The following is a 24,216-nucleotide window of genomic DNA, read 5'->3' as shown; positions in this document are numbered from 1 at the left end:
CCCCTAACTAAAATCTAGTGGAACAGTTGCCTTCAGAAGTCACCTAGTTAGTAAATAGAGTCCACCTGTGTGTAATTTAAGGACAACTATTAGTTGTGCACTCCATAAATCTGGCCTTTATGGAAATGTGGCAAGAAGAAAGCCATTGTTGAAAGAAAGCCATAGGAAGTCCCATTTTGCAGTTTGCGAGAAGCCATGTGGGGGACACAGCAAACATGTGGAAGAAGGTGCTCTGGTGAGATAAGACCAAAATTGAACTTTTTGGCTTTCAAGCAAAACTCTATATGCGGCAGAAAACTAACACTGCACATCACCCTGAACATACCATCCTCGCCGTGAAACATGATGATGGCAGCATCATGTTGTGGGGATGCTTTTCTTCAGCAGGGACAGGGAAGTTGGTCAGAGTTGATAGGAAGATGTATAAAGCCAAATACAGGGCAGTCTTAGAAGAAAACATGTTAGAGTCTGCAAAAGACTGGGGCGGAGGTTTACCTTCCAGCAGGACAACAACCCTAAACATTCAGCCAGAGCTACAGTGGGATCAGGGATAGATCAGGGGTAGGCAACCTGGGGCCTTCCAGCTGTTGTGGAACTACATTTCCCATGAGGCATTGCAAGGCTGGCAGTTAAAATTACTCCTAGAGGCATGATGAGACTTGTAGTTCTGCAACAGCTGGAGGGCCCCAGATTGCCTGGTTTAGATCAAAGCATATGTTAGATATGTGTTAGAATGACCCAGTCAAATTCCAGACCTAAATCCAATTGAGAATCTGTAGCAAGACTTGAAAATTGCTGTTCAGACATTCTCCATCAAATCTGACAGAGCTTGAGCTATTTTGCAAAGAAGAATGGGCAAAAATGTCACTCTCTAGATGTGTAAAACTGGTAGAGAAAACAAATTGCAGCTGTAATTACAGCGAAAGGTGGTTCTATATAGTATTGACTTGGGGGGCTGAATACAAATGCACACCACACTTTTCAGATTTATTTGTAAAAAATTTTTAAAACAATTTATCATTTTTCTTCCACTTCAAAATTATGTGCTACTTTGTGTTGGTCTTGCACATAAAATCCCAATAAAATACATTTACGTTTTTGGTTGTAACATGACAAAATGTGGAAAATTTCAAGGGGTATGAATACTTTTTCAAGGAATTGTAAGTGACTAACAAATTAAAACCTGACCCCAGCTAACACTTTTGTGAGAAGTTTTAGATAAATGAATAAAAACTGACCATTGTAGGCACCCATTAGTGTAAACCTGCACACATTGGTCTGTTAAGGGAAATTTAAAAATGCGAGGATCAGCAGGAAAAAAAAAACTAAGCTTTGGTGGTATTCCAAAGAACAAAAACTGACTTGTTCATCATGATGAAAGACTGCCATTACTGTCAAAATGTAATTTTTTATTTTGCCTTTAGTAACAACTAAAGCAGGGGTCACAAACTGGTGGCCCTCCAGCTGTTGCAAAACTACAAGTTCCATCATGCCTCTGCCCGTGGGAGTCATGCTTGTAACTGTCAGCCTTGCAATGCCTCATGGGACTTAGTTTCACAACAGCTGGAGGGCCACCAATTTGAGACCCCCTGAACTAAAGTGTCAATTAAAGTGGTGCAGCCTTCATTTGTTCGCTTTTGGTTGGTGGCAACAGGATTTAGTCCTTAGGCAGTTCATCAGGGTAGTCTTTAAAGATCCTGGTGGGGAGTATTCCTCTTACCTCTGGCATGAATTTGATAGGTAGAACTTTGCTTTTCAACCCCGCCATTACATGCTGAAGTGTGTTTTCAAATAAGTCTGCTATTGAGTATCCTCTGGAGAGAAAATAACACATTTTTGGTACTTTATAGATTTTTTCTTATTCCTATTTTTTTGTCAGGAAATTGAATATTGCATCCTTATCAACTGGTAGACTTTTAAATTCCTTTCTAGGAAGAATGCAGCTGTAAAATGAATACATGTAGTCCTGAACCAAGAAGTTATGTTTTTTTACATCCTAATTGTGTTGTTGGCTCATAATATTATCAAACTGTTTTAATTGTTTAAAAATATTTGTGGAAGCTTTTGTGGACTTTAATGGTACTGTCATAGACACCAGTAATTGGTTATAAAAACATATTTTATTACAAAACTGATCATTAAAAAAAGGGAAGGTTTACATATACATACACATGTTGATTATTAGGGACTAAAAATTCTCTCTAATGCCGTGTACACACAAACGGACTTTTTTCGACCGGACTGGTCCGATGGAACGAACCTGTCAGACAATCTGACCGTGTGTGGGCTTTATCAGACCTTCAGCAGACCTTTTCTGTCAAAAATCAGACGGACTTTAGATTTGGAACATGTTTCAAATCTTTCCGACGGACTCGAGTCCGGTCGAAAAATCCATTCGTCTGTATGCTAGTCCGACGGACAAAAAAAGGACGCAAGGGCAGCTATTGGCTACTGGCTATGAACTTCCTTATTCTAGTCCGGTCGTACGTCATCACGTTCAAAAGAACGGACTTTTGTGTGTGTGCAAGTCCGGCCGTTCGAAAGTCTGTCGTAACTCAGTCGAAAGTCCGTTGGAAAGACCGTCGGACCTTTGATGCTGAAAAGTCTGCTCATGTGTACACGGCATAATAGTCAGATAAATACAGTGATACTAATGACAGGATGGTCCTATCCAAATTTTTCTCGACGTGTTTTGCGATTTATTGTGGAGAGCAGAGAGCACAAATATCTATAGGGAAACAAAATGGTATGTCATAAATTCAAAGAGACAGGATCTCTTTAGAGATAAAAAATTAGGCTTACCATAGGCCAGGAAGGCACCCAGCCATAAGGGACACTGCGAGTAAGCTCACATGCCCGCCCGGGAGATGTTTACCCACTGTGTCCCTTTACGGTTGGGTGCCATCCTGGCCTATGGTAAGCCTTATTTTATGTCTCTAAAGAGATCCTGTTTCTTTGAGTACCATTTAAAGTTCCCAAAAGCCTCCACAAATATTTTTAAACCTAGAGTTTTGGATGTAGGTACTCGCAACACATTTTTACAGTAAATGGCACAATCATTCAAGCTGTTTTTAATTGAAATTCAGCTCCTCTGTCCAAAACGTTTTTGTTTTTTTTTTAATCTGGTTTGGCACCATTTCATATTCCAGGTTGTTGTGGCTCATTATTGCACGTGTGATAATGTCCATTACATGATGTCAGCCCATTCATTATGAACGCACTGACAATGCAATGCCAGCAAACTGAACCAGACCTGACCCAGGATGTGCGTTGTGCACACATGTTGTCCACTACTGTAACAGTGCATTGGGGTTCGTGAATTTGAATGGACTCTAAAGATTTGGATACAGTGGGAAATGGTTAGGTATACAGTTGATCTCATAAGTTTACATTCCCTGGCAGCATTTATGATTTCTTGGCCATTTTTCAGAGAATATGAATGCTAAAACAAAAACTTTTCTTTCACTCATGGTTAGTGTTTGGCTGAAGCCATTTATTATCAATCAACTGTGTTTACTCTTTTTAAATCATAATGACAACAGAAACTACTCAAATGACCCTGATCAAAAGTTTACATACCCTGGTGATTTTGGCCTGATAACATGCACACAAGTTGACACAAAGGAGTTTGAATGGCTATTAAAGGTAACCATCCTCACCTGTGATTTGTTTGCTTGTAATTGGTGTGTGTGTGTGTGTAAAAGGTCAATGAGTTTCTGGACTCCTGACAGACCCTTGCATCTTTCATCCAGTGCTGCACTGACGTTTATTGATTCTGAGTCATGGGGCAAGCAAAAGAATTGTCAAAGCATCTGCAGGAAAATGTAGTTGAACTGTATAAAACAGGAAAGGGATATAAAAAGATATCCAAGGAATTGAGACTGTCAATCAGCAGTGTTCAAACTCTAATCAAGAAGTGTAAAATGAGGGGTTCTGTTGAAACCAAACCACGGTCAGGTAGACCAACTAAAACTTCCGCCAAAACTGCCAGGAAAATTGTACAGGATGCAAAGAAAAACCCACAAATAACTTCAGGTGATATACAGGACTCTCTGAAAACATGTGGTGGGGTTGTTTTAAGATGCTCAAAAAGAAGGCACTTGAAGAAAGATGGGCTGCATGGTCGAGTCACCAGAAGAAAGCCATTTCTATGCGAATGCCACAAAGTATCCCGCTTACAATATGCCAAACAGCACAGAGACAAGCCTCAAACCTCCTGGCACAAAGTCATTTGGAGTGATGAGACCAAAATTAAGCTTTTTGACCACAACCATAAACATTACATTTGGAGAGGAGTCAACAAGGCCTATGATGAAAGGTGCACCATTCCTACTGTGAAACACAGAGGGGTTTGTTGATGTTTTGGGGATCTGTGAGCTACAAAGGCACAGGAAATTTGGTCAAAATTGATGGCAAGATGAATGCAGTATGTTATCAAAAAATACTGGAGGAACATTTGCATTCATCAGCCAGGAAGCTGCGCATGGGACATACTTGGACATTCCAACATGACCTCAATATCATTGAGCCACTCTGGGAGATCTCAAACGTGCAGTTCATGCAAGACAGCCCAAGAATTTACAGGAACTGGAGGCTTTTTGCCAAGAGGAATGGGCAGCTTTACCATCTGAGTAGATAAAGAGCCTCATCCACAAATATCACAAAAGACTTCAAGCTGTCATTGATGTTAAAGGGGGCAATACACGATATTAAGAACTGGGGTATGTAAACTTTTGACCAGGGTCATTTGGGTAGTTTCTGTTGTGATTATGATTTAAAAAGAGTAAACACAGTTGATTGATAATAAATGGCTTCAGCCAAACACTAACCATGAGCGAAAGAAAAGTTTTTGTGTTATCATTCATTTTCTCTGAAAAACGGCCAAGAAATCATAAATTCTGCCAGGGTATGTAAGCTTATGAACACAACTGTATCTGCTTATGTCACAGTATACTGTTCATTTCCAAGTATAACTGAGACAAGAATGAGGGGAAATAATGGAGACAGTCAGCAATAAAAATAGTTTTAATTAGTGGGGAAGTTTTCAAACTTTTATCATATTTTTACTGTCTACAATGGACGTATTTTCTCTCACTTTCTGTCATAGTGACAGCGGGAAGTGAAGAAGAATCTCCCCAACAAGGACAAAGAAGGCAGTAAAACCTTACATATGTTTTAATATTTTTCCAGTTTGAAACTAAATAAAAAAAGAGTTTTGGTTAGAGATAGGCTTTGATTCCTTGAAATAGGTAAAACAACATAGGAATTAGCAGATTAAATTCCAGTAATATTGTACAAGATTAGTTATATGTAAAGCTTTCATCTAACTGAATGCATATGTAGATGATATCAATATGGGAAATTCATTGTGAACACAAGGCTGCTTTGTTTATATATAATGCTTACTGTCATTATCAGAAACTGGAAAATAATGGAGCTCTATAGCATACTAGTCGTCCCCAGAATAAATGCAACCTTTGTCAATTACTCCGGAACAAATAAAGCAGGTCATTGACTGAACCGAGCAAAAGGCATCTTAATAAGTTCTCCAAGGCTGCTTGAAATAAACTTTACAAACTCAGTCAAATTCAGTTAGAGGAAACATTTTATATTGTCCATCTCTTCTGTTCACCAGAGCATAAAATAACATTTCTCATATTTTCAGGATGTGTTGTCCTATTTTTCATGCTAAGGGACACAAGATGAGTCATTCAACAGCTACTTTCAGAAAAATAAACTCTGGGCATTTTCAGAAAAAAAAACCCAAGCAAGTGTTGACTTCATATTTTGACATTTATATCATAGTTTGCTGAATTTGCAAACCAGGTGCTGCATATGGCCCTTCAGTGTTTACATGGCGAACTTCAAATCATTTTGTTAAATTATTTTTCTTTTCTAGCTTCACCAACAGGTGATACTACTTGATGATCCCTTCAACAGAATTGAAACACTCTAGTACTTCTAGTATTATGTCTCAGATACCCATTAACCAAAATTAGAAATGTTTGACCAGAATTGCAACAACACAAAACGAGAAAAAGGGGTTTGTGAATTGGTGGTTAAAAACAGCCAAAATAATTGTGACCCAAGTAAGGCAAAGCAAACAGACAAGTAACAAATGAAAAGACAAATGGCTACCAAACAAACGTATAGACAATACCAGGCATCAACATCAATGACTAAGTACACAGGTCAAACTACATTACAGGTGTTACAAAATACTGATGAGAAAAACTGGAGGAATTAAAGCCTGGGAACTCAATAAGCCAGCATTCAGGATTCCAGAGTACACAGAATCCAAATCAATTGTCATGTGCCCTTGTTTAAAAATGAATAAGAGCAATACTAGCATAACTAAGGGATGACCATTAGAGCATGATTAAGCACATATCCATGCTGAACCTCTGGGCTGTGCTTTAGCTAGAGGTCATTCAGTTTTATACGAAAACCTAATGGATTGCTGGATTTGCTTGAGGCTTAGGTTTATTATATATTTTCTATTTCAAAATAGAAATGTACATAAAAAGATGCATTACTACACAGTTGTTGTTTGCATTTGTGTTTGTAATACACCAATATCCTGCTAGTTTAATGTCAAAATTATCCACGGTAACTACTATTCAATTGTCACTTTGATGTTAATGGGATGGTCTGTAACACCTCCTGGCCTTGCTAGATTAGTGCATGTCATGTTATGTAACCTCTGTGCAGCTAGACATGTTGGCTTTTATTTTATCTCCTTTTTATGTTCTTGTACATTTCTTCTGCTGCTTTCTTCATACTACAAAATGCTGTGTGTGTGTGTTGCATAGAAAATCTTTAGATTTATATATATATAATCACTCACCGGCCACTTTATTGGGTACACATTGCTAGTACTGGGTTGTACCCCACTTTTGCCTTCAGAACTGCCTTAATTCTTCATGGCATAGATTCAACAAGGTGTTGGAAACATTCCTCAGAGATTTTGGTCCTTATTGACATGATAGCATCACGCAATTGCTGCAAATTAGTCGGCTGCACATCCATGATGCTAATCTACCATTTCACCACATCCCAAAGGTGCTCTATTGGATTGAGATCTGGTGACTGTGGAGGACATTGGAGTACAGTGATCTCATTGTCATGTTCAAGAAACCAGTTTGAGATGATTTGAACTTTGTGACATGGTGCATTATCCTTCTGGCAGAAGCCATCAGAAGATGGGTACAATGTAGTCATAAAGCATGGGTACTCAACCTGTGGCCCTCCAGCTGTTGCGGAACTACAAGTCCCATCATGCCTCTGCCTTTGGGAGTCATGCTTGTAACTGTCAGCCTTGCAATGCCTCATGGAACTTGTAGTTCCCCAACAGCTGGAAGGCCACAGGTTGAGCACCTATTTCATAATGAGATGAACATGGTCAGCAACAATACTCAGGTGTACCTAATAAAGTGGCTGGTGAGTGTATAAGTAAAGTGCTGCATACAATAAATTGATGGCGTTATATAAGTACCTGTACTAAATAAATAAGGTCCCCCTGGGGTGGTATGGGCTCTTTCCCTACTGTGCTAGTATGCACAGCATACTTGCACATTATGGCTTGATTTCCTCCTAGTGTGTGCTTCTTCGGCAATGATAGGTCTATGCTCCTAATCATCATTCCATCTCCAATGTCCTCTTCCCTGCCATTTCTTTGTAGCTCCTGGGGTGGCCCTCTTTGGCCATTAGAGATGTTTCTCCAGTGACGCCTGACTCTATTCTCAACATGCCAAGAATGAGCCAGGGAGTACGCTACGCAGTGCATGTGTTATTGTGGGGCACCACATCATATAACAATGCAGAGTGCATTACTTTATACAGTATTGTGCATTTCGGTGTCATAAAACCTGTGTTTTGATTAACACACAAACCTCATAACTCACATTAAAAGGTATCTTTATGTTAGCAGGCAATCTTTGGCATTGCCACAGATGTCGGATTATTAGTCCAGACCCAAGACATCCATTCAAGTAACGAAAATCATAAGCGGTAGTGTTACCCTCCTTTAATTATTCCAAATACTATGTGCACATTGAAGAAATGATGCATTTGTCATATCCTGAGCAGTACAGTTATACTGCACACTTTTTAAGTATGACACTATGTCTCTGCACATTATTGTATTGTAGTTGATTTTCATTCCTTCTGACCTTGCGTAATCGTATGCTGTAAAATTTAGCACTGATAACATAAATGTGATGATTGCAAAACAGCTAAATGGAAACTGTAAGTGACGCATGCTACAGGTAAATATGCAGCTTCAGCATGTTGAACCCAAAGAATATAAATGAATTGCTGAATTCCATGTGACTGAAATTCTCAGTAAGTTTAAAGCCATTTAGGGATCAGTGTAATTGAGAATTCTTAGTACCATTTCAGTCTGCCTGTTTACAATCTTTATAATATCAAGATGGTAGTCATTTAGGAATATATACTGTACATGGATCAGATTAAAAATTTTTAACAGGAAGTAACTGATGAAGGAATGGAAAGCGGGACTTTAATTACTTCAGCTTCGGAAGATTTAATCCTTCATGACCGGGCCGTTTTTTGCGATACAGCAGTGCGTTACTTTAACTGACAATTGCGCGGTCGTGCAACGCTGTACCCAAATAAAATTGGTGTCCTTTTTTTTTTTTTCTCACAAATGCTGATTTCTTTTGGTGGTATTTGAGTACCTCTCTGGTTTTTATTTCCTGCACTATAAACAAAAACAAAAAACACACAATTTTTTACTTTCTGCTATAAAACATATCCAATAAAAAAAATGTAAAAAATCAAATTTCTTCATCAATTTAGGCCAATATGTATTCTGCTACATATATTGGTGTATATTGATTGGTTTGTGCAAAAGTTATAGCGTCTACAAACTGAGATATTTGTATGGAATTTTATTTTTTATTTTTTTTACTAGTATTGGCGGTGATCAGCAACTTATAGCGGGACTGCGATATAGCGGCTGACAGTCGGGACACTGACGCTTTTGACACCTTTTGGGGGACCAGTAACATGAATAGAGTGATCGGTGCTAAAAAGAATATGCGCTGTCACTGTACTAATGACACAGGCTGGGAAGGGGTTAACGGGCGATCAAAGGGTTAAATGTATTCCTAGCTGGTGTTTTACTAAACTGTGAGAGGTGCTTGTACTAGGGGAAGGCATAGCTCTGTGTCCCTGCTTTGTAGGAATACAGGATCAATGTCTTCCCTGCTGACCGAACGGCAATCTTCTTTGTTTAAATAGGCAGCCTGCCGTTCTGCCTGTGTAATGAACAACCGTTCTGCCTTTGTAATGAACATCAAGTCCACCGGCACTCTTTTGCCCCAACTCGGAAGTGCTGGATCAGGTACTAAGTACCTGATCCAGTGCAGGAGAAGCCGCTTTGCCGCCATATATGTACAGTAAATTTACCCTTTGCTGTGCACTTACTACAACTTAGAACTGTCAGGTTTTGCCAGGGTTATCCATATTCTCAAATCCCTGAGTGTATATTTTGGTCAAAATATGGATAATTCTAGAAAAAGCTTGGAAAAATGAATGCTATCCTCACTATTTTTAGGGCATACCATGTTCTGATCTACAAATTCCTCAACATAAATACAACTAGACAAATACGTATAGCACCCTCCTAGATAGGCCGCTAGAATTCAGTGGTTTTTGCCTCATCTGTGGATCCTGTGGATCTCACAGGTTGCCTTCCAGAGGCTTCTAGAAAAGGAGTCTCCAAATTTTCTAAACAAAGAGCCAGTTTACTGGCCTTTGGGCTTTAGGGGGGTTGGATTGTGGCCAGTGGGAGTAGAAAATGCTTCCGGGTCAGTGGGAGTTTGCCTCGTCATTGTTATTAGTGGGAGGAATAGTGCCTCATCGGTGGTAAATGGGAGGAATGGTACCTCATCATTGGTGTCATATGGAGGAAAAGTGTCCCAGGGGCTGGATAAAGGGAAGCAAAGGGCCGCATCTGGTCCCCTTTTCCACTGCTTGGAGACCACTGTTCTAGAACATAGGTGTCAAACTGGTGGCCCTCTGGCCGTTGCAGAACTGCAAGTCCCATGAGGCAATACAAGGCTGATAGTTACAAGCATGACTCTCACAGGCAGAGGCTTAATGGAACTTTTAGTTCTGCAACAGCTGGAGGGCCACCAGTTTGACACCCCTGTTCTAGAACATAGGGGAATGGGAGAGGCAAATGGGCAGCTTAAGTATTTATTGTGCTTCAGCAAATCCCTGGAGAGGTGTGGCCAGTAGGTGGTTAAATAGAACATAAATAGTCTGGGGTCTGGAGCAGCTGGGTTCTTGTCATGCTAGAGAAACTCCACAGGGGCTACTGCCCTCTGTTCAAGTGACAGAGCTGGGGTGGGCTATTCCCAAGTATCTTTGGCGCTACCTAAAGGACTTTGCCTAAGGATCTGTTCTGGCAAGCTCACTGAAGAGTGCTCGGTGGAAGCTGGAAAGTGTATACCCATCCTGTGGCATTGTGAGCATTAACCTGTTCCTCACTGAACAGTGGCTGGTGGAAGCTGGGAGTGAGTACCCAGATAGCAAGGAAAACTTGCCACAAGTTTGTGGCAACGTTAAAATGTAAGTTTTAACTTGCTGCACATTTTCACTGGCAAGTTGTACACTTGCAGAGCACTTTAAGCACAAGTTCTAGTTGACACGTTTCCAATTTGTAGCAAATTTGTGTAGCAAGTCTTCAGCAAGAGCAAAGTTGCAGTGGTGAGTCCACAGGAAGAACTCTGCAAGTCTACAGCATGAAAATTCAGCTGCAGTGACCCATGTGGACTATTGCACAGCATAACTGAACCAGAACTTGCAGCAGACTTGCAGAATGTTTGCAAAGAAAGTTGATCTGGAGTCATGCAATGCGGACTTGCTGCATTTGTGCAACAAACTTGTGAAGCCTGGCAAGTCTAGCAATAGCTTAGCAAGTCATTTTCAAACTGGGTAGCTATCCTGTAGCCTGAGAGAGCCTGGTGGAAGCTAGGATCTATGCAGTTGTCCTGTGACATACAGATGTCTGGTGGAGCTAGGGAAGAGTTCAGCTGTACTTAGATGTTGTGATATTGTGAGTCCTGACCTGAGCTCAAGATCCTGGTGTCTGTGTGCTGATTGACTTTTGGGATGAAAAGAGCCAGTGGTAGCGCTTACTAAGACTGCTCTTACAGGGTCTTGGTTCTAGTCATTCTCCTTGGCCCCTGGCCTAAAGACTTTTCAAATAAAGCCTTGCCTAGTGAAGTGTGTCCTTCTGCTATGCAGGGTTCCTGGAGTATCACATACTACCCCAATCCCTCTCCTGTTTAAAGTTCTTTAAGCGATAAATTATAAAAAGACAACTCATAGACTGCTTATTGAAGCCAACAGTGAATGTACTGTTGCTTGGGTAATTGGTGGCCTCTGCACTGTTTAGGGAAGAATCAGTTAATACTAGTGGCTGCTACAGGGGTAGCACTACATACACTTCGAGGCAGACCGTTTATTTCATAAAATTGGACTGGGAACAAGCCGACATTTAGTCAATATGCAGGCTCATCCAGAACATTTTGTTTTCTTTGCAAATCCTTCATATATATATATATATATATATATATATATATATATATATATATATATGAAAATAACATTATGCATGCAATAGCATTAAAATAATTTCAGATTTTACCTGTTTAGAAATAAAACGGTCATGTATGAGTTTTGCCTAGCTACTGCTTCTTTCAGAGTGTATCAAATATGTTCTTTTCATGTATATTTTTATTTTCTTTATATGTACTGTAGTACTATATTAGTATTCAAATTTACAAGGAGGAAAGTACTTTGAGCAGGCATTTTTTTCCCCAGTGAGTGAATTTGATACGGTTAGTAGAATTTTTGAAAATAAAATTACGTACTATTTTCTACAGAAACCCTGCTGTTTTGAAATGGTAAGGAATAGCTCCCTCTAGTGAAGTATGATGGTACTATACAGTATATCATTTACAGGGACAAACAAACCTATTCAGGGATATGAAACTAAAATATGCTTTTTAATAGTTTACAGTGACATGTCCTGATATTGTAAATAAATGAAGACATCTGCATTGTTTAAATTTGGTGGGACTGTATATGCATATTTTAAAGTGGTAAATGTAGTTTGCTACTTTGCCCAGCGATTTTTAACTACTTTTAAAAAACTGAACAGGAAACTTAACCCAAGAACTAAAATTTGAATATATTGCAGCTTACCATTTTCTAGATGTAGTGGTTGCACAAGGTTTAATTTATCAGGCTAAAATTCCTACACATACCAATACAGGAAATGCCACCTATATTTTCTAGAAATGCAGTGTCTTGTCACTTACTGTGAGCTGGCACCAGCAGCCACGGCTCCCTCATTAAATACAGTAAAGGAGTGTAGCCACCCAGAGACAGGAAGTGTGTTATTTGCCAGGCTTCCAGGTAAAAAAAAGTGAAAAAAATCCTAGGAATGGAAACGAATGCAGCCACCACATCTAAAGACTGAAAAGTCAAAATATATTACATTTTTATTTTAGATTTAGATATTCTTTAAGTCTACCGAGACAACGTTTTCATTTTTCACACATGTTCAAGTCTGCATTTTTTTGCTCAAATTTTTTTATATCCCACAAAAAGTATACATCTATTTTCTAAACGCAGAGACCCTGGAGAATAAAATTATGGTAGTTGCAATTTTTTATGCCGCACAATATTTGCGCAGCTATCGATTAAACACATATTTTCTGGAAAAAAATACAACAAATTTTAGTGCACACACAGTTTTACTGTATACCTTTATTTTGTAAAATATAAAATATGTAGTTGTGTTGAATAAATAGATACATACTAGGGATTGGAATCATTCTAAATTTGCTGACTGTTATGCAGTGCAGTCATTTTTATCCAATTTGGGCTGTGAGATTGCCTCCCTTTTTAAATGATGCCTTTCCATTTCAAAACCTAGCTTCTACTGCATTTTGCACTCACAGCTTAGCAAAGACTGGGTTTCTTGTAAATTTCCATGGCAACTGCTTGCCAGCAGAAAGAATTGATAGCCTGCTGCCTGTCAATATCATTCTGAAGGAGGAGCAGCATTTATGTGTAGAGAATCTGACAGCTCGGCCATAGTCATTTGTAAAGATCTAGAAGTCTGAATTCAGTCTTGTTTTATCTGACCCTTTGTACGTTTTCTCTCTTTTTTTGTTTCTTTTCCTTGCATGTTTTTTCTTTTGCTGGCAGTATGTCTCTTGTCTATCTGGATGAATCCCTTCCTTACTCGGTCCACCCCTTGCTTTCAACTGTCTGTACTAACTGTGCCCAGTTGAACCTGAGGTTATAAATGTAGGTCCTTTGTTGGCAACTCCTGCCGATACATTGTTTCTTTTTGGACCCTGGCACTTTGCCTGGCACCCTTGAAAAGTCTCAACTTTGATTGGATTTTTTGTCTCCTCTTAGCTGTTTTTCTGTCTTAGCTATCTGTATCACTTGTCACTCAAGCTTCACTTTTTTTTTTTCCATTCTGTGTCTTTGTAGTATTCTGTTGAGTAACTATGCTAGGTTCTTAAGTCCCCTTTCACAAGGGCATTCCATATGTCTGTTTTTCAGCCGTCCGATGACGGCTGAAAAATGGATAGCAATGCATTCCTATGTGCAAACGGATGATCATCCGTTTACATCCACATCCTTCCATATCTGTTTTTTTAAATGGATAAAAATCCTATTTTTTGTTCTGTTAAACGGAACGGAGGATAAACGGATGTAAACAAACGGTCCATTTTTGCTTCCGTTTTTGCATTGGTTGTTAGGATTCGGCACCCGCCGCCATCCTAACAACCAGAGACTTATCAAGTAAATTAAAAAAAAGCATATTGAATGCAGCTATGGGTGGGGAGGCTATGTGTACTGCAGACACGGAGGAGTGGAGAAAGATAGGAGAGGAGCAGTATATACAGTGAGAGGGGCAGTGTGTACAGACAGGCTCCCTCACTTGGCAGCGCTGACTTTAAATGTAATTGTCTGCTTTTTTTCTTTTTAGCACCGAAGAAGGAGCTGGTTTTCGGCCCCACCACTGAAATAAATAAAGTTGATGCCAATGGGTGACTGCCCCTTTGTGTAATTTAGTGGTGGGGCCAGAGGACAGTAATTTTTAGGCCTAAAACCGTTTAAGAAATGGCTCTGAGACTCAAGTAATTAAGTGGATGTAAAAAACGAATGGAAAAACTGATGTAAACTGATGGTAAACTGATGGGAACTGAGGAAAAACTGATGTAAACTGATGGTAAACTGATGGGAACTGAGGAAAAACTGATGTAAACTGATGGTAAACTGATGGGAACTGAGGAAAAACCCATGTAAACTGATGGTAATTGAGGAAAAACTGATGTAAACTGATGGTAATTGAGGAAAAACTGATTTAAACTGATCTATTTTTTTCTTTGAAAAAACGTGACTGAATCGATAAAACAAACGCCTGTGTAAAAGGGGCCTATTGTCCAGTTTCGATTTAAAATTAGATCTATTGTCTTTTTTATTTTAGAACATCAACATTGTAATAACAGTACAAACAATAGTTATTTTTGACAACCCAATATAATCTTACTTGAAAATTCTCCTTTAATGTTGTTCTGCCTGACTGCTGTCCATCTCTTTTCACAACTTCCTGGATTCCCTGTGTTTCGTCAGATTAGGCGACCCGTCAGAACTTGTAACGGAAGTGACGTTCCGTCATGGCCATCTTGGTACACCCCGCACTCGGCCACACTAAGCCTAAAATGTGAAGTCCCCAAGCAGACATCTTTTTACACCCACGGAAGTCTTGCAGTTCACACTTATTTTTACCACTAAACTGAGCTTATATAGTGAAATACAGTATTTAGAAATCCATGACACCGTTTTTGTTGTTGAATTTTTAAAGCAGCGGCAAGCCTTCTGATCTCACAAGTTTGCAGATCTGACAGAAGACCGCTGCTTTAAAAATTCAAGATCAAAACAGTGTCATGGACTTTATAAGAACTGTATTATACTATATAAGCTCAGTTTAGTAGTAAAAATAAGTGTGAAATGCAAGACTTCGGTGGGTGTAAAAAGATGTCCACTTGGCGACTTCAGACTGCAGGCTTACTGCGGCTGAGTGCGGGGTGTATCAAGATGGCTGTGACGGAACGCCATTTCCGTTTCAAGTTTTGACGGGTCGCCTAATCTGACGGAACACCTGCATGCTTGTAGCTTCTCCTCTGCTGTTTTACTTAAATTTCTGAGGACTACATATCCCATGCTGGATTGGTCTGGAGACTGACACAAGTACTTAAAAATCACAAGGTGTCCATACTGTTGCTGTAAAGGCTATTCTTCGTGATTGTAAGTTGTTAATACATTTTTTTTTTTTTTTTTTACTGCAAAACTATTATGCCCCGTACACATGGTCGGACTTTGTTCGGACATTCCGACAACAAAATCCTAGGATTTTTCCGACGGATGTTGGCTCAAACTTGTCTTGCATACACACGGTCACACAAAGTTGTCGGAAAATCTGATCGTTCTAAACGCGGTGACGTAAAACACGTACATCGGGACTATAAACGGGGCAGTGGCCAATAGCTTTCATCTCTTTATTTATTCTGAGCATGCGTGGCACTTTGTCCGTTGGATTTGTGTACACACGATCAGAATTTCCGACAACAGATTTTGTTGTCGGAAAATTTTATAGCCTGCTCTCAAACTTTGTGTGTCGGAAAATCCGATGGAAAATGTGTGGTGGAGCCTACACATGGTCGGAATTTCCGACAACAAGGTCCTATCACACATTTTCCGTCGGAAAATCTGATCGTGTGTACGGGGCATAAGACTGGTCTGTAAGATTTGAAACAATGATCTAAAATTGCAAAAAGTGATGTCATAGGACATAGGTCCTTGTAGCCATGGACTGTTAAGGGATACCATTTTTATTCAGGGCAACAAAGAAGTAGCTTTTTATGAAAACTATTAATGTGACTTGGTAATGCCAGTGTATACAATTTTCGCAATTGCCAAGTCTATCAGCCAATCTGCATTATAATTGGATGCAGTACACCCACTGACACAGGCTGTGGGCATGTCAGAATGAAAGGGTATATGGGCAGCTGGCAGCCTGTGCTGCTGTGACACATAAATGTATCCTTGCACATATATTCTATGGTTTGTATTTTGATTATCATATGTAATAATTCAGAGACCTTTTCAAGCCCTTTTCAGTTCCCTTCTGGGTATCTTCGACACTCATCATCATTAGAAAGTCTCATGAAAAATATGTTACTTCTACTTTTACAATGCATTCATTTTTAGAAATGACCTCTGATGTACTTACAGGTTCCAGTGATAAAATTACAATCCTTGTTTTTTGTCAACAAGTTTCTAGACAAAGTTAGACAATCGATACACACAAATTTCAATTGAAGAATCTGGGAAGTTCTGCAAGAGGGATGATTGAAAGTGATTGTAATTGTTATTAGCTCATTTCTTAAGTAGCCTCTTTATTGAGTGCAGTTCTTCACAGTGTTGAATTTATTATACTGATTGTCTGTCTAATTTTATTACAGAAAGTGAGTGAGAAGGTTGGAGGGGCCGAAGGCACCAAGCTTGATGATGATTTTAAAGAAATGGAAAGAGTAAGTATAGTGATAATTTAAATTTTCTGTTCATCCTTTCTCAATAATATTTGTGTGTTTAATCTTTTCCTGTTTACAAAGAAAGGACATTGGGACTTTAAATGAAGCTTCTTACCACACACATGTAGACGCCGTAGCACATGCAGACGCCATAGCTTTGACAGGCTGTTGTTTTCAAGCATACTATCAAGATGCCCTCATATAACCATGAATCTACATTTGGTTTCACATTGGTATTAGTTGCTTGTTGTCTGGGGATGATGACTTTGCGCCCCGTCAGTTGTTGGATTTCCTGCCACCTCAGTCCCAGGACGGACAGTATTCTATGGCTCAGCTCTCGCGCATTCCACAGCTCGGTAGAATTCATACCCTTTAGCATCCGCCGCTGAGGAAGTGTTTTCACACGAAACGCGTCAAGCATCAAGGATGTAGCTATATGCGCTAATAGGACCCGTATCTGACATACCTTTTTTTTGTTTTATTCATGATATTACTTGTTATGGGTTGCTCAGCCTTTTGTGTTCATATACACTATTTGGTTTTGATTTTAATCATGTATTGCTATGTGTCATTATATTAACATTATTCATGTATGTTACTTGGTTATGCTATGTGCTATGTACATTCTATTTGATTTATGACATCTATTACTCAATACACATATGCAAAATCACTTGTTTAATTGCAATTTTTTACCCTAACCAGTCCACCGCTTCATTTAAAGTCCCAATGTCCTTTCTTTGCTACTTTTCCTGTTTAGTTGCAACATAAGAATTTAGATGCCTTTTTACTTAAAGCGCAGTAAACCCATCGCTTTAACAATTCCAAAAAAATTTACATTCCCGGCACACGACGGAAATGTAACTGTCACATTTGCTGATACTCTCAACCAAACTGTCATACCATCTAATGGCTGGGGTCATAAGTGATCACATGTACAGCATCATAGCAGTTGAAGATTAAACAGAGGCCAAGATGGAATCATCCTTGGCTGAAAACGATAAGAGGGTTTACTTTCACTTTAAAGAGGACCTTCGCTCTGGAAGAAAAAAAGAAAGCTGCTGACTTTTACTAAATATATACTTGCCTGTCCTCACCCAGGCTGAGGTTGCGGGCAAGAAGTGGTGGGGTGAAATAGGGCAGGTACCTGTCAGAAATAGGTACCTACTCCAAGAAAAAAAAATCTCCAAAAGTAGTAGAGAAGGGTGGATGAAGAGAAAAAGCTGAACTTCTTCTCTTTTTAGGTGAAGCTCTGCTTTAAAAAAGAAAGGATCTGAACTCCCAAAGCTGTGCCCAAAAAAGGCAAGCAGAGGGCAAAGCAATAGTCTCCAGTGTCTGTGGGCAACGTTCAGCTGATCCTTTCCACATTACTGACTTACTGTACTTGTCTCTGTGTCTCTATATAAAGGCGACCATCTTGTTAGAGGTAGGGCTTTATTTAATCCTTCATAAAAGCAAAGCAAAGCTATTGCTGCAAACAAGAAGCTTCCAGCACACTATTTCAATACTCTGCACAACAATGTTCCCAATGCTGCAACCGCTGCCCGCTAATGCCCCCCCCCCCCCCCCCATGGCAGCAGTAAGTACGGGAAGAAGTTTCCTATAGTAGCTGTCACTTTTTAAAATCACCGCATCTGTGTAAATTAACTAAAAGCCCCAACATCTTTTGCAGTTGACGGCTTGTAGTTCTCAATGAACTACCACGGCGTTGTGGAGCACCGTGGTAGTTCATTGATTTCTTCCTGTCAGTGTATCTACCTGCCCGTATGGGATGTACAGGTATATAGATATGCTAACAGATCTGAAGGAGACCTGTATGGCACCAGCGATTTACTGATCACTGGTGCAATGCTTTACAGGCTCCAAAAGAAAACAAAAATAATAAATGCACATATTTTACCTGCAAAAAAACGTGCATTTATCATTTTTTTTCTAAAAGGCGAACTTATCCGTTAAAGCGGAACCAAAGCTTTAGCAGTTTCAGAAAACCATTACATCCCGGCACGCACCAGAGATGTAACTATCACATTGGTTGTTCTCTCAACCATAATGTCAAACCAACAAATGGATTGTGTCATAACTGATCACATGTGCAGCATCATGGCAGTTGAAGATCAAACAGAGGCCAAGATGGCAGCTTTCTTGGCTAAACATGATAGGAGGGTTTAGTTTCTGCTTTATTGTGTACAGTGCAGCACTTACAATTTAACCAAAAAAAAATCATCCTATATGAAAAAGGCCTGAACATATATAAATAATTATCCCAAACATTTAGTACTGTGAAAAAAATGTGATCCAAACCATATCAAATGTATATCCTACACACAAAATAGGTGCGGATCAGGAGGATTTAACACTTTGAGCACATTTTGACCATGATATTAGAGTGGTCATTCAGATCTGGTAAGCAGCCTGTGTGCACGTTTGTTGGAGCATTCAAGCCACTGCAAGCTGAGCATTTTTTTATATTTACAAATTTGTGTGGACATTTTTATGGACACTTATGTGTGTGATATTCATGTATGGGACATTCATCGTTTGGATCACATTCTTTCACAGCACTAAATGTTTGGGATATTTGTTCAGGCTATTTTAAATTATATTGGCCATAAAGTAGAGAGGAAATAGAGGGAAGATGGATCCCTCATGCAGGGCTGCCCTACAAATACCGGATTGGAAATCAACTCGATGTTGACAGTCATTTCCAGAACATGGGACACAGCAGTGACGGGACAACCAATTAAAAATCGGGACTGTTTCGGCAAATCCAGGACTGTTGGCAATTGTGAAACATGTGCCTCACATTTGAGTTTTCTGTCTTTCGCATCCGTCCTTCATGCCTTTTTCTCCCCATTACTTCCTGCTGCTTAATATGCCAATTTTCAGTCTTTGTATGGGTACCTTTTATAACTTTGGAATCTGTTAACTTGTAAAGTAACTGCTGCGTACATGCTGTCATACAGCAATGCAACGGTGGTTTTTTTCTCCATCTAGGCAAACATTTATTGCGTTCCTCTGATAGAATGACAGAAGAAAATTGCAGCTTTTATACTTTTAAATATAATAATGAAACCACAAAGGACTGAGTTAGTGATATGATGTGTGGCTTAATTATGGAGTACAAAGGATATCGCAAACAGCTAGCCGAGAGGAAATGTAGGAAATTGTGATTTTAACAGTTTGCTTTGAGATTTTCTGAGATGTGTGATTCTTTATTTTTTCACAAGCCAGAAATATAATTATCCAGGCTACAGTGTAGGTTCTGCAATCATCGGTTATATGTATCTTGCTTTTGTAAGAGAACTGTGCTTCTCCAAGGCAGTGTCAGTGCAGGTGCATCACAAGGATGTGCCTTTGTGCTTTTATATGTGGTAGTTAGCAGCCTCAGCCATTGTAATTCTGCCTTGTAGCATATCATTATCACTCCTGCTGTCTTTTTTTCTTACATCTTGTATGTTTAAACATAACATGAGTGGCTTTGTACCATGAATTGTGAATTCCTATGTTTAAAATTTTAATTACATACGACTCTAAATCACATTCTTTTTGCAAAGTTGCTGTATACACGGCAATAGTAGAAGTTTGATAAAGCTACTTTGACACATGGAAAGTCATTTACAAACATTTAGAGGGTAAAGGGTCTCTAGTGCCATTTTTTTTCATTAGCACCTAGTTCATGTCTTATGAATACTGCAAAAACAAGTATATAAACATTTTGCTTTTTAAGCTATCTGAAGGTTTTACATAAGTGTTTCTAGGCTTCACCACTGTGTGGCTTGCTATTGTTTCTTGCTCATCTGCCCCTAATATTTTATTGTAAAGAGCCCTGCTTGCCTAAAGCCCTACTTTTATACCCTTTGTAGGTGTGCCAATCATCCCAGCATAGAAGCCTTGGGAAAACCAGTAGTAAGGATTGAGTCATACTTCTAGACGTGAATGTTTGGCATTATCATGTGAGTGGCTTAAAGTGTTTAGGTCTACCTTATGGAAATCTGGAGGAGAACACAGACACAGGAAAATACAACCCCAAAATTCAAACTACCGTTACACAGGTTTAAAAAAATATCCAAAGTAAATATGGTATAATTGCCACTCACCGTTAAGGAATAAAATTGTTGATATTAGCAAAAACAAAGCAGTCAAAGTTTGGCCAAATCAAAACTAAAATGTTCTCAGCGCCACAAATTGTAAAGCTGCAAAAATAAGGTTTTATGGTGTGTTTACATTTTTTTTGGGGGGGGGGGGGTGATGACATTGGAGTTACTATTATTAAGGAGCACCTGAACTGAGCCATGGCCAAATAAAAAGACAGAAGATAAAAAAATAATTCACTAGTGTTATCTTGAATCTTCCCACAGCTGACCTTTTACCTGTTATTGACTTGCCATGCCTTGCTCTGCACTGTGTCTGTGTGGTGGTGGTGATATGGGTAAAGGCAGGGCCATGGTTCTCCAAATCAAAGCTCCCCTCTGCAGACTGGTGATCAGATAACTGGTGGGTTAATATTCAGAAAGCAGCAGAAGAGGTGCAGAAATGGCAGAATGCAGGAAGCACTGTCCTGTCAGAAAGCCGCTACCCATCAGAATATGTCAGGGAAGTGATGTTCCAGCACAGCCATCTTGGTACACCCGCACTAGTCTGCAGTAAGCCTACAGTCAGAAGGGGCAAGTGGACATCTTTTTTACACAAACTGAAGTCTTCCATTTCACACTTAGTTTTAACCGTAAACTGAGCTTATATAGTCAAATACAGAACACTACTGCTTTTAAAATTCCACATCAAAACAGTTTGACAGATTTCTAAATACTGTATTTCACTATATAAGCTCAGTTTACTGGTAAAAATAAGTGTGAAATGCAAGACTTGGTTGTAAAAAGATGTCTGCCTGGCGGCTTCAGATTGTAGGCTTACTGCGGACGAGTGCGGGTGTACCAAGATGGCCACGGCGGAACGTCACTAAGGTTGCTTTTTCTGATGGGTAGCGGCTTTCAAGCACCTTTAGGGAGATCCTTGCACTGCAGCTTTCACTCCAGCAAAAAGAGTGAGCAGCACAGTGGTTGACATCACCAAATCTCTTAAGACTGGAAGTAACTGTGCCTTCGAATTCAAAATGCAGATATACAGTTATGGGGCTCAAGGCACAGTAGCGCCTAGGCCTAGGAAGTGTACTACTATTCTGCAGAAGTAATCCACAAATTGGGTACTACTTGGGCAGAATTAACATTTTCAGATGTTCCCTATAAAATAGCACATATTTATTTTTTGAGTTCAGCTCTACTTTAAATGTGTCATTACTGTGTCAGGTGTTCTTAGAAAATATAGCATAATCATTTAATTTCTAGCATGTTCTAAAATGGATAGGAAGTAAAACTGATGCAACTAGAGGGTAAGTAGAGAACAGTGGAAATATGTTTGTGTTATTTTGTTTAAAAAGAAAAATGTGTTAACGGTTTCACATAAAAACATTTTTATTATGGTCAGGACTAAAAATCTGCATTTTTTTTTTGGAAAAAAGAAGCAATAAGAACAGTGAGCTATCTCTATTATCTTTCTTTTGTATACAGTCAGCAGGTATAGAGTCACATCAGTAAAAAAAACAACTAAAAGGCAGGCAGCCGTCTCTTTTAGATGACCCGTAGTGCTCTGGGAATCCATTTTAATGGATGAAATGTCTATTTAATGTTTGTTTTTAAGTAAGGTTGTATACAGATAGTAAATAACAGATGTAGAAAAGATGTCAGAAATACAACTAACCCCCGAAACATATTTTTTTCTATATACCGTATATACTTGAGTATAAGCCGACCCGAATATAAACCGAGGCACCTAATTTTACCACAAAAAACTGGGAAAGCTTATTGACTCCAGTATAAGCCTAGGGTGAGAAATGCGCAGCTACTGTAAGTGGAAAAGAGGGTCACCAATGCCCATTTGCAGCCTCGCTGTGCCCATTTGCATGCCTCACTGTTCCCATTTGCAGCCTTAGGTCCCCCGAACTTCAAACTCGGTAGTTAAGGCTTCCTAGATGCCCCCTAGCTGCAGCCAAAATTTGGGGTCTCTGGACCCAAAGGGTCCCGAAATGACATTGCTGCAGGTGGACACAGTTGACCGAATTTGGGGCCCCGTATCTCGGGGCCACTACTTGGTGCTAGGGACCCCAAATTTGGAGTGCAAACCCAGTGGAACTAGCACTACAATATATCCAAAGCTGGGTTTCCTAGCACCAAGTGGCCCCGAGATACGGGGCCCCAAATTCAGTTTGGAAAATGTCATTCTCTGCTGCAGAAAAGTGCTTGACTCGAGTATAAGCCGAGGGGGGCATTTTCAGCACAAAAAAATGTGCTGAAAAACTCGGCTTATACTCGAGTATATACGGTATGTTAATTTGGGAGCTTTTTCATTGCAGCCATTTGACTGATTCATCGCAATCACTTTGACTGACTAAAAAACATCTAGAAAAAATTGTCTTTTAAACTGTGCCATCTATTTTTACTAATGAACAAATTTTTATATTTTACTTTTTCTTTTTTTTTTTTTAGAAAGTTGACGTGACCAGTAGAGCAGTCCTTGAAATAATGACAAAGTCCGTAGAATATCTCCAGCCTAATCCAGGTAGTAATAGTTGAATTTAAACTGATCTTAAAACTGTGACTGGACAATGATGCGGAAAGAAGTGAATTTATTACAGCTTACCTTATATTATCATTTAAACAGTGATTACTATCCTAATGTCTGTTTCTTGATGTTCAGCTTCTCGAGCAAAACTCAATATGATCAACACAATGTCAAAGATCCGTGGACAAGAAAAAGGGCCTGGATATCCTCAAGCTGAAGCCTTGTTAGCAGAAGCCATGTTCAAGTATGGCAGAGAAATTGGTGATGACTCAAACTTTGGTAATTTGTTTTTGTCTCTTATTATAACCAAGTAAGCTTCTTGTGTCCCTTCCAATGTGACTTGAATATTTGGGATGCTGAAGGTTGTATTTTTTGTATTTGGAACATAGTGCAAACTCTATTATCATTGGTGGTTAGGGATGTGACCAAAAACTGATACCTTGTCAGGACTGTTGTTCAGGTTTTGTGCAATGCTTATTACATCAGTCCTGCATATAAAACAATACTATTAACTGTACTGAGATGACATTGCTTCATTTAGCTTTTCAAACATTTAACCTGTTATAAAAATGAATTACAATCCTCTTTAAAACACACGTGCATTAAAGCCCCAGTTGAGCAGTGCTATAGAGACAGTTTTTTTCTCTTAAGCCTCATGTATCAATGCACCAGGACAATTTGATGCATGAGATCAATGGACTTTCTTTTCTATTTCATAACCTCTCTGTAGCACTGTATTCTCCTTTTTGATAAACTGCAAAAGGCTTCCAGAAATGCAATACAATGTATGTAAATGAGAATGCTAATAACCCTGTGTGTAGATTCAAACACTCTTTCTAGGATGCCCTGAATGGCAGGAGTAGAGGCTTCAAGCACAATCTGATAGAATTATTTTTTTGTCACTTTATTTATTCAACATTTGCTTGTAAGTCAAAGCAGTGAAATA

General features: G+C 39.3%; 1 protein-coding gene across 2 annotated transcripts in view; it reads left to right on the top strand.

The window, feature by feature from the left end:
• Positions 1-24,216, top strand: part of SH3GL2 (SH3 domain containing GRB2 like 2, endophilin A1) — a 189,725-nt gene that overhangs the window by 141,161 nt on the left and 24,348 nt on the right. For both annotated transcript variants that reach the window (XM_073636608.1, XM_073636616.1), the window contains exons 2-4: positions 16,587-16,655; positions 23,195-23,267; positions 23,406-23,549. In XM_073636608.1, the coding sequence (XP_073492709.1) occupies positions 16,587-16,655; positions 23,195-23,267; positions 23,406-23,549 (286 nt within the window). The remainder of the gene's footprint in view (positions 1-16,586; positions 16,656-23,194; positions 23,268-23,405; positions 23,550-24,216) is intronic.

Source organism: Aquarana catesbeiana, linkage group LG01 (genome assembly GCF_042186555.1).
Source record: "Aquarana catesbeiana isolate 2022-GZ linkage group LG01, ASM4218655v1, whole genome shotgun sequence".
Taxonomy (NCBI): Eukaryota; Metazoa; Chordata; class Amphibia; order Anura; family Ranidae; genus Aquarana; species Aquarana catesbeiana.
Note: the sequence above shows the minus strand (reverse complement) of the source record. Positions and strands in the feature narration are given on the sequence as shown.